Raw genomic sequence first — 14,792 nt, forward strand, 5'->3', positions numbered from 1 at the left:
TCACTTATTTGAAAACAGTAGGGATGCTGACCAGTTTGGTTTTATATCTGCTAAAAGTCATTTTTCCCCCCTTTTTGCAGGTGAGATTAGTTTGGGGATGTGAATACAATGAGTGTAAACCAGCAAGCTCACACGGGGCCTCCTTACGGGCAACCTCAGCCTGGATATCAGGGATACCAGCAGCCTGCCTACGGAGCACAGTCATTGCCAGGGGTTCCTCAGTCGCAGTATGGAGCTTATAATGGGCCGATGCCAGGATATCAACAGCCAGTCCCTCCACAAGGTACTGCTCAGTCAATACTTAATGAATGTGTGAATTGTGGCGTGGATGGAATTTTTGCTGTATACTTCCTATTGTAAGTCTTCTTTTTTCTTGTGATAGCGATTATCTTTTTTTCTCTATGTAATTTGCATGATGCTAAGAATCATGTCATCACATATTCTGAAGTTGTTGTGCTGTCTCTTATCCAGTTTATAGGGCTTACTCTTCTTTTGGTAGTACATAAAATTAACGCGTTGAGAAACAGCCTGCTTTTTTCTCTATGTCCATGTCCCTATGTTACTGAAGCACCTGGCTAGAAGAGTCTTCCTGGTGAGGTTATGTCGAGAGGCAGCAGTTAGGGGCTGTAACAGATTTATAATTGAGCCTGCCTTACATTATTGTGTAGAAAGATCTGCCCTCCATCCTGAAAGATTAAGACATACAACTCTAGGTAGAAAGCGTATTTGGAGCTATTTTCTCTAATGTCTTTAAATTCAATAAAAAGTTTGTAGACATGTGGCAAGCTAATGTATTCCAGAATTTCACTGATTCTGCAGGATCATATCCCTTGTTATTTTTGTCTGTTAAAAAAAAAAAAAAGATTAATTGAACTTTTGATTTCCTGTTTTCAAAAGGAAGGCTGACTTTTATAAAGAACTTTGTGAGTCTTGGTTTTCAAGTACCTGAAATGCTTTGGGAAATCAATAGTGACTTTAACATGTGAAATGTAGAGTAGAAAATAACTATAGCTTTGAATACAAGTATGTCTGCCTTTTCAGATCGCAGGGATGAATTCAGTTTTGCTGAAATTAGCACAACATGAACTTAAAAATACTTGTTTAGGTTTCAGATGGGTGTTCTAAGGTAAGTAGGACTATGCTGGTCATGCTAATCGTCTCCGTACTATTCCCCCTGCAAGTACATCTTCAGTCTTTTGCAACTTCTTGAATTTTAACCCAGATTCAATGAGGATAGAACAACCAAAGTGCCTCTAGTTGTCTTGAAATGAACAGAAATGGGGGACTGAAATTTGGGTGCTGAATAATTGCACTGTTGGATTTTTGTGTAGAGTTAGTAGAGTAGCGGAGTAAAAGAGTTGAGTGTGGTGTGGTAAAGAATGGGTTATTCAGTTGCTTCATCTTCCTTTTCTTTCCTTAATCCTCTTCCTCCCATGCTTTCAATAAATCTCTTCTAACAGCACTTTCTGAGAATTTTGAATTAATTTCACAAAGGGTTTGAATTCTATAAAAGTAATGAAAATCATCTCGAAGTGGAGGAAAGAAACCCTGCTTCCCGGGAAAACAGAGGCAGAGCTCAGCCACTGAGCACTCTTTTTGACTGCTCGCTGTAGCCATTGACTAGCTTGTGTTTTCTGTCCAATGGAAGGAATGGGGAGAAATTGTACTTGCTTTAGTGAGGGAGAGAAGGGGATTCAAGAAGAAGAAAAATTACCACAGATTTGGAAAAGTTGCATCAGTGCAGCTATTTATATAAAAGAGGTTTTGGCTGTTAGCAGTGTGAAGAGTGATTAGGGTGTTTGTGAAAAGAAACTGATGAGCATCTCCTATCAGTTACTTCAAGAATTTTCAGACTTTACAAGCCTGACAAGCATCTCTTTTTAAGGGAATTAACTTTTTTCTTCTGGATTATTTCTGGTTTGCCTTTTTTAATTTTGGAACAGTGGTTCCAAAATTAAGTGTGGTTCATGACAGCTCAGTAATGACATACCTAGATACCTTGAAAACATTCATATACACTTGTGCAGATTAAAAATGCAGATTTTGTGCCAGTAATGATTGAAAGGTGATGTGACACTGAGGGCAACAAGCTGGTCTCATTTGAACAACAAAAGTGTTTTGCACTACTCAGGTGGTGTCTCATGTACTTTATTGTTATTATCAGGCAAAGGCCATCCACAGTTTGGGGGAATTTTTTTCCATCTTTTTTTCTGAGCCCATCATTCCTGGACTTAGTAGACTGTATTAAGGAAATCTCAGTTGTCAGGCTGTGCATTTTGGACCTGCTGTTTAGGATTCCTATCTTTAGAAGAAAGTAATGTAAAATTCAGAGCACTAGCACAACAGCCAGAGGTTGACCTGTCAGTGGCTGCTGAGTATGAAATCCCTGTGGAAGAGGGAGTAAAATGAGCAACACAGTATGAGAAACAGCAGACAGGTGATAGTAAACATAGTGACAGTTATCCTTTCTACCACCACACATAATGTTTACTGCAAGTCTTTGTGGCAAGACCTGTTGTAGCTGCATAATGTAGAGGAGAGAGAATTAATTTCAGAGGCAGGAATTTAGGAAACACTGAGGGGTAAAAGGAAAACGGCCAGTGTTATTCTGTAATCTCAAAATAGTTGTCTTAGGGATTTATTTTTAAAATAACAGTAAAATTGCTTGGAGGACTGAGTGAAGAAATGTTGGGAGCCAGTGCCATCCTTAGTCAGGGAGAGTTTTGCATCTGATTTATGTGGCAAACCCTGACTCTAACTAAATGGAATCATGGGAATGCTGTGGCAGTGATGATAATCTTTCTGGGGACCAGAAGTGGAGTGCTGTGATGCTAGCTGAAAATAGTCGCTTCTTGTTACGAGAATAGTGAAAAAACCAGAACAATTTTGTCCTGGTCCTTTAGTCAGTCTATTGGTTTCCTTCAGATGAGGTCATGTGGTTAAAATGCAAACACAATTATCTGAATACCATTAACAATTAGTCTGTGACAGGATCATTTTACATTAGGCTTAGTTTATGAAACTGTTAACATTTGTGTTAGTGTAAAGACTATATTTGTAATATGTTATGCATGGTAGAAGAGAGGAAGTGTAGCTTAAGGAACAAGGTGGTAGATGACATGAATTTTGTGTATATGGTATTTTCTGGACTGCAGGCTGTTCTCAGCATTGGAAAGGCTGTTTCTCAGTGCTTTCTCTCAGGCTTGATTTACTGGTGTATTCTGTCTTTCCAGGTTACTTTCCTTCCTTGGGGTTTCCTTCGAAGGGTTCTCCTGTATCTCTCAACTCTGACACTTCTCTTGCACCTAATTTCATAGGTAAATGGTGTTCTTTCTGTGGGAGTGTTTGTGCTGTGTCACTGCTTCTGTGCCAAGTTCGCCTTTAATATGGATACCTATCTCAAAGGTTGGGTACCTGATTGTTTAGGCAGAGGTGGGTGGGGCATTTCCTAATCTATTTGTAGGCAGCATTCCAAAAGCATAAATAGGATATGAAGAAATAACCCTAGTAGAAATCCCTTATGCATGCTGATTCATAGATAATACTTGACTTGTGACTAATGTTTTCTGAAGTCTGATTTCAAAACCTGAATTGGCTCATTCAGGTTCTGTCAGGTACAACCCTTAGTTTAAAAGAACTGGGTCTCACACTTGAGAGGGAAAGTGAGGTTTGAAGGGATAGCATTGAAAAGAAGTGAAAAATCTCCTCAAACCACCAGGAGATTGTTACTGGAAGTCATGAGATTTGTGTAGCTTGTGCTTTCGTTTAAGGGAAAAAACAAGTTTTTGACTTTCTTGGCTATACTTAGAATCGAAATACATGCTAGGAATAATTACTTTTCCGAAAGTTGTGACTTGAAATAGGAAACGTCTTTTCACAACTAGCAATCAAAATGTAAGAATTAGAAATGCTGCAAGAAACCATATTGTACTTTACCTTTTTTCTAACTAGTGGTATTTTGGAAGAACTATTTTTAGTGGTGTCAATTTTTTTTGAAGATTAGGGTGTCAGAAGACCACCAAAGCCCACCTCAGGGCTTTGAGGAAAATCATAGGCATTTCCCATTTTGCTGTCAGTTACCTCCATTTTGAAGTCTTTAATAAGTAGGAACATCTCAAAGATGTTGGAAGGGGAACTTGAGGATTTGTCAAGAAAAATGAATATTAGGGTAATAAACCACTAGATACCTATACCTGTTCTAGTGATTTCTTATTCAGTGACCATTTGAGCAGTCTGTGGTTGGGGTTCCAGAAGTATACTTGTGATAAGAACTAGAAAAAAAATACTTCCAAAGCTTTTTCTGAAGTAAACAATATTTGTCAAATGGTATGCCTGTTAAATTTGGGGGTGGAGGAATTTGACTTAATATATATAAAAAATGTGTGTAGGATCCCTCCAGGAACTGGATTAAATATGCCTTCAAAGACAAAAGATAAGAAGGCCAAACAATTTACATGTACTATCAGAGGAAAGAAAGTACAAAGTAGATGGCAGGTATCACAAAAGAAATACCCTACGAATAGTTAGAGATCAGGAAGTGCTTAGCCAGAGGAACAGTAAGATGAAGGTGCTGTAACAGTAGTTTAGAAAAGACAAGATTAATGAGATTAAAATATATAAAAATAATAAATGTCTCTAGGAGTGATTAAATCCTGTTTAAAAATGAAGAGCAGCAGGAGGTTTAGTAATAAAGAAAAAACCCCAAGAAATTATCAGTTATTCATACAAGGTCTAGTTAATTCCTTCCTTGACTTTACATCCCCAGGTTTGCTAAGAATTGGATGTAGCAGCTAAGATAAAATGTATGAGTTGAAACCTCATGCTTTAGGGTATAAATTACACTATAGAATTGAGAAATGGCTCCCCTTATTTCCTATTTTGTAATGGTTCCTCACAAGAAGGTTTCAGAATCCCTTTGAAATTTGCCATGCGGGTCACTGTCAGAGTGACACAACAGTGTGTGTGTGTGTGTGTGTGGCCCTGGTCTCATGGGGCAGTTTTAGCCATCTGTACTTAATGATACCCCATACATGAAATAGGTTCCCTTGTGGTTAACAGGCATGGTCATACAGTTGTTCTAATTACCAGCATTGTTAATATAGTATTATTAAAAGAGAAGTTTATATTCTCTTTTTTGGAAGTAAAAACTGCAGTTTGTCTGCTGGTATTGTATCCAACATTTTGTGGTCTGTGGAAAGACTGGTTTCTGAGGCAAATATGTTTAGGCTGTGACTGAACGAGCTCAGTCTGAAAGATGGGAAAGTATTTGTGTCTCAACCCTGAGAGGCTGGAAAGAACAGTCTGTGGTGGCCCCCATAATGTTATATATAAATGCAGTAAATAATGTAGTTTTTGAAAACTGAATCTGCTTGCATAGCCTGCTTACCTTTGAGATAGGGAAAACTGACTGTAATGAACACCAGATTACATTGAATACTCTTCTTGGTTTAGAAAAAAATAATTGGTCTTGGAGGGGAAAGGATTCGGTATCTTACTGACAAGGTAATTTTCTTTTCTTCATAAAAGGTGAAGTTGTCTTTTGAAGACCCTCCACAGCACATATTTTCTGCTTGATCTATGTGGAGATAGTAACTAGTGACACTGACTAAAATTATTTGTGCATAACTTATTTGTTGCTCTTGGAGTATTGTTACAGCAATTCTGCACTTGAATTTTTCATGGTAGTTGGTTCAAGCCCTTGTTTTTATAATTTGTGATATTTTAATTTTTTTTTCCCTTATGTTTGTAGGTTCCTTAAGAGCCGCACCAACATCTGGAGCTCCCCCTCCAACCTCTGGAGCATCTCATCCTTCTGGCCACCTGGCATACAGTCAGTTTGAACATGGAGATGTGCAGAATGGGATTCCAGCCTCAGCAGCCCCGATGCAGAGGTGCATATGAGAAGAGTGAATTATAACAAAATCCTGCCTTGGTAGACCTGTGCTAGGTCTAGACTTTTTAGATCTAAGTCAAACTAAATACTTTTGGGTTTTGTGGTAGACATTGACTTTCTTCATTGCTTTGTTATTGTTTTGGAGAAACATTTTGCCACAGGGGTATTTGTTAGTGAGTATATATGGAGATAAAAAACTTGCGGAAGGATATGAGCAGATGTCAATGACTGATGAAAACCTCTTCTCCTCTTAAGACATTCTTTGTGGTAGTCATTTTCCCCTAAAAAAAATCTGATGCCCGTGGTCTGTCTTGTCTTAAACCAATTGCGTCCACACAACTGTAGTATTTGTCCCGTGGTCTGTCTTGTCTTAAACCAATTGCATCCACACAACTGTAGTATTTGTTCCTTGGCAGTGTGAAATTATCTCTGGACCACGTGGCTGTCTTTACTGGGTAATGTCTTCATATTGATTCTGGGTTCTCTTCTGTCCTTTATGGATCCCTGAGTTACTGTCATCTAAGGCTCTTCAGCATCTTTTCCAGAAAGATACTGCCATGACCTCTGTGGTGAAAGTGGCAATAGTCCCAGAGGGTTCAAGTCTTTTGGGTGGCAGAGCATTCTTACATAGCCATGCAGGCCTTACTGTTGCTCACCCTATAGACTGATTTGTTGCGATAACTGAGATGGAATTAACAAAAACATAGCATTTGTATTTTAAGAGCTGGTAGGATTTTTTTGGGGGGGTGAAAAGGATTCAGATCCATGCAGGATATGTAATTATTTTTCCAAAACTGAGCTACAGTGTTTCATGTAAATATATGAGACCCAGGTAGTATTTATGTGGTAGAACAATTTTAAAAGGCGCAGGGAATTGTAACTTCTATAATGAAGAATCAGTTAAGTTTGTCATCTTCCCTCTCAGGCCACCTGCTTCTCAGCCGTTTCTGCCAGGCTCAGCACCCACGCCTGTCAGCCAGACATCTACGTTCCAGCAATATGGGCCCCCCGCAGCCAGTGTGCAGCAACTCAGCAATCACATGGCAGGGATGACAATTGGCAGCACTGCAGCCTCTGCTCCTCCCCCAGCTGGACTGGGCTATGGTAAGGTTTCCTGACTACAGAAATATGCTATTGATTTTTATTTTTGCTAGTAATTTCATAAAAGATTTTTTCTTGTCAGTGATTCATTACCATATGGTTATGGGAGTTCTCTGAGTGTTGACATCTGCCATTGTAAACAGTACTTTTCTTAACTAAAAAGGTCATAATTGGGGAAAATAGAATTGAGACTATTGTAGGGGACAGTGCTGGCACTGCTGGACATGAAAAGCAAAGGAGGATAACAACATTGATCCTCAACTAGGTGAATCTTGAGAAACACAAAATGGTCTACCCCAAAGTTGTCTGTTGGAGAGTCTACATGTCTTGCCACTGTTGTGCAGCAGCCCAGTAAAAAAAAAAAAAAGAAAGGAAAAAGGGCCTCGTAACTGTAAACCACAAAGGGCTGAAAATACTCTGAATGATTGTGTGAAGGGTTCTGCTGGAAGTCAAGAAAAAGCTTACTTAAACAGTAGAAACTGAATTTACAGTAGAAACTGAATTTACAGTAGAAACTGAATTTAGATACTTTTTTCTATGGTATTAGTTCTACAGTCTCACTGCTGTAGATTCGAGGGCTTTTTAAATTGGAGACTAGCGTTTTGTCCTTATTATGTGTAAGCTGGTCTGACTATTTAAAAATTGCTTTGCTAAAGTACTTTTTAACAAGCATCTCATAAGTCAGATTTTATAGGAAAATTACAAGTAGGTAGGGGATGCAGATTTCCTTGGCCTTTTGGCAATGTGTTTGTTAAAAATTATTCTCAGAAAGAGTACAGAGCTGCTAGTTTCATGCTATTAAAACCACAAAGCTCAAAACCATTATTGATATACAGGCTCCAACTGAGTGTGAGGTTTAAGATAGAAACTTAGTTCAAGAAATTCATGGATAGACTTGTGGTGGTTCATGTTTTGCTTATTCCTGGCTTTGCCCTTTTTTACTGGCCTTGAATCTTGAAATGTATTCTGATTATGTAAAATAAGCAGCTCAGACTTAGAGAAGGCAATGAAAGAACTATCAAGTTTCAGGTCCCCTGAAAGAGTTTCAGCTCTCTGATCAATCTAGGAGGATGGTTACTTAGGATTTGTCTCTGCTGGTACTGGTAAGTTCACCTGAAGATGAGAAAGTGGTAGACTTACTCAGGTGATGTGGAGCAAATGGGTTTTTCTTGCGTCTTAATTGTCTTGAGGATAGGAGAAAATGATGTTATATCTTTTTTTTTCTTACCAGGTCCCCCAACATCAGTTCCCCCAGTCTCAGGAAGCTTTAGTGCAACAGGATCTGGTCTCTACACACCTTATAGTACGAGCCAAGGACCCCCTCCTACCAGTGTGTCTCAGGGTCTTCCTTTGGCACAGCCTCCGTTTCCTGGTCAGACAGTATCAACTCAGCGCCTACCTACTCAAGTTCCTGGTTTTGCCCCACCTCCCCCTTCTACAGGGGTTGGACCTTCCTCTTACCCTCCTACCACAGGTGCTCCAAGGCCACCTGCCATGCCAGGCCCACCACTGCCTGGGCAGACAGTTGCTGGACCACCATCATCCCAGCCTAATCATGTATCCTCACCACCACCTCCATCAACTATGGCAGGGCTGCACCCTGGGCCTCCCATGGGTGGTCTCCATGGACCATCTCCTCCCACTCATCCTCCTCAGCCAGGATACCAAATGCAGCAGAATGGTGAGTATTCTTGGTATAGGAATTTTAAGTTACGTGTTCTTTGTATGCTGCAAACTGAGAACTAGATTTCGGGTTGTCACTTGTGGGCTCCTGGCTGCACATCAGAGCTTCCATTTTGTTTCCCTGTGCTCATGTCTAAGATAATATCATGTGTCATTCTAAGATATTTTATAATACAGGTGTTAATAAGATTAACTAAAGGAATTCTAGCTTACTTGGGCAAAAAAGTGTTTAGCAATTAGTGCCATAATACTACCAGAATTTGTGATCAAAATTTTATTATGGACTCTAATTTGATGTCTGAAACCTCACCTGTTCAAAAATAGACATCAGAAATACCGAAAAGCCTTATTTTATACTTCTTAAATTTGTGGCTACTGTGCATATGCAATGTGTATGGGAGGAGTTGTTAAACATTGAAAAAGGAGTTGTGTGTTTTCTCCTTTAATTTGCATAACCGTATTTTTCTCCCTTGTAGAAGCTTACACATCTTAAATGTACTTAAAAGTAAGACCAGTTAAGCTTTCTGTATTCAAACCAGTTTTCACTGGTTTTTAATCAATAACACAGATAGCTGGGATAAAGTAATAGTGTAGCTTTGCACAGCTGGACAGGTAAATTGCTTAAAAATATCTGTTCAAATTCCTATGAACTGTAAAAATACTAATGGGTTAAATCATTCCCTTACTCTGTAAGTGACTGGAATTGTCTAAAATAATATGAAATAGCTTGAGGTAGTTACAAAACAAAAGCGAAAATCACACATTAGCCTATTACTGTAATTTCAGACGAGCCAAAACTGCCCTGGGGAACTCCTTGCAGTTCTTTAATTTAAAGAATTAGGGATCATCCACTGGCTTATTTGGCTGTTCTGTGTGCACTTTCTGTTAGACAGTTCTGCAGGTAAATGTTCATAGTGCATGATCTTAATGTGCATTGTAATGAACAATTACAAACTCTAAAAATAGTTACAGTAATGTGCTGGTTTGGGCTGAGGTAGAGCTAATAGCCTAAAAACCTGTTTCCTTAAGTCTAGTTTTGAGGATTGTATCTATCAGTTTATTGGATTGTCGATAGAGACGTACCAGTCTAAGCTGAAACACTGTGATAAATATGTTTAATCGTAATTAATTGAAAAGCACATGACTTTATTTTTCTGGAGGGTTTTTTTTTTTTTAATGATGGCAGGAAATGTGGGAAGTGCCAAATGAGGAAATGCCTAATATTAAGCTGCTGTTTGATTCTGATGTTCTTTTCTTGTTAAGGTTCCTTTGGACAGGTGAGGGGTCCCCAGCCAAACTATGGAGGAGCCTATCCAGGAGCACCAAATTATGGAAGTCCGCCTGGACCACCACCTCCACCAAAACGCTTGGATCCAGATTCCATTCCCAGCCCTGTAAGCTTACTTGTTCTTACCAGTGTCAACTCTTCCATGGTGTCTTTGCATAAAACAGAATGACAAAGACCAAAGCTGAAAACAGGTTTCTCATTCCAAGGAATATCAGTCTGTTTTCCTGCTTACGTTTTTCTCTTCTATCCACCTTCAGTCTTTCGTGATGAATAAGCCCAGAGGCAGTATTTTTCTTGGTGACTAAAGGAAGGCACTGCATATGGAAATCACTGCTCTAATTCCTCAAGTCTTTTTCTGTACTGTGTTATCTTTTGAGAATCCTTGAGGGCTCTGATTAAACTTGTTTCTCCATTTTTGGAGTCTTGCATAATGACTTTCCAAGGTGAATTGATTTCAGGTTTTGAGGTGACAATCTCTGAACTGTATGATCCATGTTTAAAGTATGGTTAGTAGGAGGTGATTGTAGTGCTTTTCCTATAATCTGTCAAAAAGCTGGTTTGGTTTTTTTTGGGTCGTGAAGTCATGGTGCTACGTCAGTCAAATATGAACAGCTTCTCAAACTGGGATTGTCTTTTAGAATGGAGGTTCTGAGACAGGATGAGCAGTTGTATCTAATGGTTAGCAACGATGAGTAATACTAAGCCTTGTGGTCTTATTGCCACTAGTCTACTGTGCTGTTCCTTTCACTGCTGCTGTTTCTGTACTTCAAAACTATGAAGAGAATGTAGTCTTGAGTTATATCTTAGATCCGAACTGATGTTATTCAGAAGGTACTTGTATTTAAAAAAGATTACCTGTTTAGATTCCAGGTTTATGTAAAGCTTACTACTGTGTTTTTTTCATAGAATGTAAGTCTTTAATTGCTTGTCTGCCTCTCTTCTCTTCCACTAAATGAAATCTCAAATGGCTTGTGTCAGTTGCCTTCATGTTAGCATGTTCTTAGAGCATAAAAATCCCCAGTTTCTAACCAAAATGAGCAGCAGGTGAGCCACTGCCTCCATTAGCAACGTGTCCAGAGCCAAGCCAAATATCCCAGCAAGACTGGTTTTGGAATCAATGTATGCTGCAGAAGCTGATGTGTCCTGTTGCATGAAACAGTATCTAAATGTATCTAATTCCAGTGCTACAGGTTTGGGTAGAAAGAAGTAACACTGTTACTTTTGGTTTATTATTCTCTTTTCTTTCTTTTTTTTTTTTTTTTTTGTGGCGCTCTTATTTCTTATTAAAAAAAAAAAAGCAACTAAATGAGCTGCCACCCCAGCAGAAACCCAGACACAGAATAGACCCAGATGCAATTCCTAGTCCAGTAAGTGCTGTATATATGTCAATTGTAGTCTGTTTGTTGGTGACCATCTGTGCATGCCTGAAACCTGAACTTCACCTTGCTAACCCTCCATCATTAATCTTTTACCCTTTCCTTGCTGTCTTCTGCTTGCCTGATGAAAATGAGTAACATTACACCACATGAGGTTGTTAAAATCTTCTGTGATGAATGGTGGCACAATAGAAAGCAGTTTTCAGAAACAGATCATGAAGAATGTCTCCCCTTCACTTTCTTTGATCTTTAGGATATTGCCTTCATCAGATTCCCACTGGCATTTTCAGTGTAAGCTAGTAGTATAATTGTCCATACAACGTGTGTCTCATGTCAGCATGCACACAGCATGAGCTGTTGTAGCCGTGTTTTCTACCGTGTTTTGATCAGAATTTGCTTACTGTTATTGTTGATATACCAGTACTGGGCCAGTGCTCTGGAGTTCTAAAATTGCAGATGAATGGGAGTTTTTTTAATGTTAATTCCTGATACAAATCTTTTAGTAGTTTGGTATGAGGCATGGGGAGCTATAAACATTCTCTCATTATCTGTGCTCATGCATAACCATTAAATTTTGAATTTGAAAATTTAATGTTTATGTTGGAGAATCTTACCTAAAGAAAGAAAGAAAAAAGCAGCTACCTTTTGGATTGGAAGAAGAAAAAAAACAACTTTTGGCTTTTTGTTACCCTTTGTCACTTCTTCTTCATGTAGTCACAGTTTATCATTTAACAGGTACCAGTGGTGAGATCAACATCAGTCAGCCTGTAGACCTTTGAACGGAACTAGATTTATTCTAGAGTAGTCATTGTCTGAAGCTATGGGAGGCTCTCTGCTTGGCAGCTTGCAATCTGTAGTGAGAGAGTGGAAGTTCTGCCATGCAAACTTCTGCATTTCAGAATTTAGGCAAAGGCAGGTGTGTTTGATGGCAAATAAGAGTAGAAGAATGGTTTCTAGCTTTAATTCTTTCATCCAGTTACCACTGTGGAAATGTAGTTTGAACTGTGTACGAGTACAAATGTCAGTGGATATTTTAGTAAAGCAAAACTATTCAATACATTTCCATGATCTTAAGCAAATTTGCAGTTGTAAAGAATTTGAAATACTAAGAAATTTAAGATTTTTATAGGCTTTGAAGTTTGATTCATTGACAAGTCTATTGAAATTTCAATTTCCACGTTCCCAGAATTCAAATTGCAAACCCTTGAGCACCACAAAGTAATGAAGATTTCCACCTGAGCTTGCAAGCCATATGTCTTTAGGCCAGAGTTGAAGTGGTTAGAAGTAAAGGCATACTATGAAAACAGTGGGAACATAAGAGAAAGAAAAAGCCAGGTTGCCTCTAGAACTTCAGCTTGAGGATTATAGAAGCTTACAATTCTATTTGACTAGAACCATACAGGGGAATACTACCAAAAATTCCTTTCTTGATCTGAGTTTGGCTTTTATGAGTTCAGATCAGACTTTAAAACACAAAATATGCTGCAACTAAGAACACTTGGGGAAAATATACTATTTGCAGCTTGTAATTTATTGTTAGTCATTAAGTACTATTTAAAATCAAACTGAGAGGTGACTGCTTGACAAAATTTACTTGCTCTTCTTATTTTTAGAGATAGTAATGTTTGCCTCAGGTCCCCTTTTCACTGTGTTAGAGATTTTTTATTTTGCAGTACTTGGAAATCAAGCCTCCAAATAATAGCATGGTGTTTTCCATCACAGATTCAAGTGATTGAAGATGACAGAAATAACCGTGGGTCAGAACCATTTGTCACTGGAGTGAGAGGGCAGGTCCCACCTCTTGTAACTACAAATTTCTTGGTCAAGGATCAAGGTAAACTATTTTTCTTTTCCTAAACAAACAAACAAAACACAAATCCCAAAGAGTCAGTGACAGAACCATATCTTTAAAGGAAAGAGGCTTAGTTTCAGGTGCTCTGTTGATTTGATGTCAGTTTAGATTATCCTGATTGTGTGGTAGCTAATAACCAACTTGCAGGTAAAAAATGTTTTCCAAGGCAGATACCTAGGACCAGCATTAGCAGAGATATCAGAAAGCAGCAAATGAAGCCTCTTCTTTAGAACTTTATAAAATACACTTTAAGAACTGAAATCTACTAGCAACATTGTTAGAATTGGACTGACAACTGTATTTTTTAAAATTAAGAGGGATGTAAGTTGGTCTGAGAGCTCCATAGAGAAAAGATGTTTCATCTTTTAATCTCTGACACTTTGAGTTTTAAAGTTCTGGAAAAAACTTCAGAATCTGATTCTGTGATTAAGTATTTTACTCTTCAGCCAAAATTACAAAACAGAATAGTAGAAATGTTTTGAGTAGAGTTTTCTGTCTACATTATATTTTAGTCTGTGAATACAGTGAAACAGAAATGCCTTTTAATAGGTTTAGGTTGACCGGGAGTCAAGTTCATTTATTTTAAGGTCTTTTATTTTATGTAGTTAATCATGAAGAGGTATTTTATTTGGAATTCAAGTTTTCCATAGATTGAACCTGAATGTTTAGGTAAGCTCTTAGTGTCCGTGGCTTAACAACACAACTTAAGGTATTTTTGTTTCTGTTCTTGAATATAAATTTAATTTGCTCTGAAATTTATGGGTTTTTTTATTTGTTCCCCAGGTAATGCAAGCCCCCGCTACATCAGATGCACGTCTTACAATATTCCCTGCACCTCTGACATGGCCAAACAATCCCAAGTTCCCCTGGCTGCCATCATAAAGCCGCTGGCTACTCTGCCACCGGAAGAGGTGAGAACCGTGTGTAGAGTTGTGTGCCCTGTGCACGCTCAGCAGGAGAATGCTCTCAGGTGTCAACATTTAACACATATGTTTAGAAGGCATATTTAGGTAATGAAGACCAGGTAAACATTGATTCTCCAACAGGTGTGCAGTAGAGATCTGTAAAGCAGAAGAATGTTGTGTTTAAAGTTTTTAATATTTTGATGGCCATGATAATTTCAGCTTTTTTGCCGTAGCTGTCAAGCACTGTCACTAAATGACCAAAACACTAGGATGGTCATAAAGGCATCCCCTTCCAGCTGATCTCAGTTTCTTTCTTGGTATAAAATATTTAAATGGTTGCTGATCACAGGTATTAAATCTTTTCTAGAATGCCAAGTTGTGGAATTGGATGAGAATTTATGAAACAGCACTGGTTAAGCTATTTAATATGGATGTACATGCACAGCACTGTGTGGGATGACAGCACAACACTGAGTACTGGGCACTGCTGAGCTGCACTTGTATTTCTGCCCTTTCTCTCTGCAGCACTTACTTCTCTCTAGGTGTAGTGTGTGGCTGTTTAGCCTTTTACCCACTCATGTTTGGTTGCTGAGAATTTGAAAGCTCAGAAACTTTTACAGAGTTTGACATTTTTTTAAGTAGTCTAAATACTCTGGCTACTGTGTAGTGTTAGCCTGCTTGGAGCAGTGACATA

The 14,792-nt window shown here is 38.6% G+C and overlaps 1 protein-coding gene across 4 annotated transcripts in view; it reads left to right on the forward strand.

Annotated features, from left to right (window-relative positions):
* SEC24C (SEC24 homolog C, COPII coat complex component) overlaps window positions 1-14,792 on the forward strand; it is a 38,577-nt gene that overhangs the window by 7,466 nt on the left and 16,319 nt on the right. For 2 of the 4 annotated variants that reach the window (XM_039553506.1, XM_039553507.1), the window contains exons 2-10: window positions 81-283; window positions 3,234-3,317; window positions 5,750-5,891; window positions 6,819-6,997; window positions 8,226-8,675; window positions 9,941-10,071; window positions 11,264-11,332; window positions 13,064-13,175; window positions 13,977-14,104. In XM_039553506.1, the coding sequence (XP_039409440.1) occupies window positions 109-283; window positions 3,234-3,317; window positions 5,750-5,891; window positions 6,819-6,997; window positions 8,226-8,675; window positions 9,941-10,071; window positions 11,264-11,332; window positions 13,064-13,175; window positions 13,977-14,104 (1,470 nt within the window). In that variant the 5' untranslated portion in view covers window positions 81-108. The remainder of the gene's footprint in view (window positions 1-80; window positions 284-3,233; window positions 3,318-5,749; window positions 5,892-6,818; window positions 6,998-8,225; window positions 8,676-9,940; window positions 10,072-11,263; window positions 11,333-13,063; window positions 13,176-13,976; window positions 14,105-14,792) is intronic. The other 2 variants (XM_039553508.1, XM_039553509.1) reach the window with 2 other exon arrangements.

The sequence above is a fragment of the Corvus cornix genome, chromosome 6 (assembly GCF_000738735.6).
Source record: "Corvus cornix cornix isolate S_Up_H32 chromosome 6, ASM73873v5, whole genome shotgun sequence".
NCBI lineage: Eukaryota > Metazoa > Chordata > Aves > Passeriformes > Corvidae > Corvus > Corvus cornix.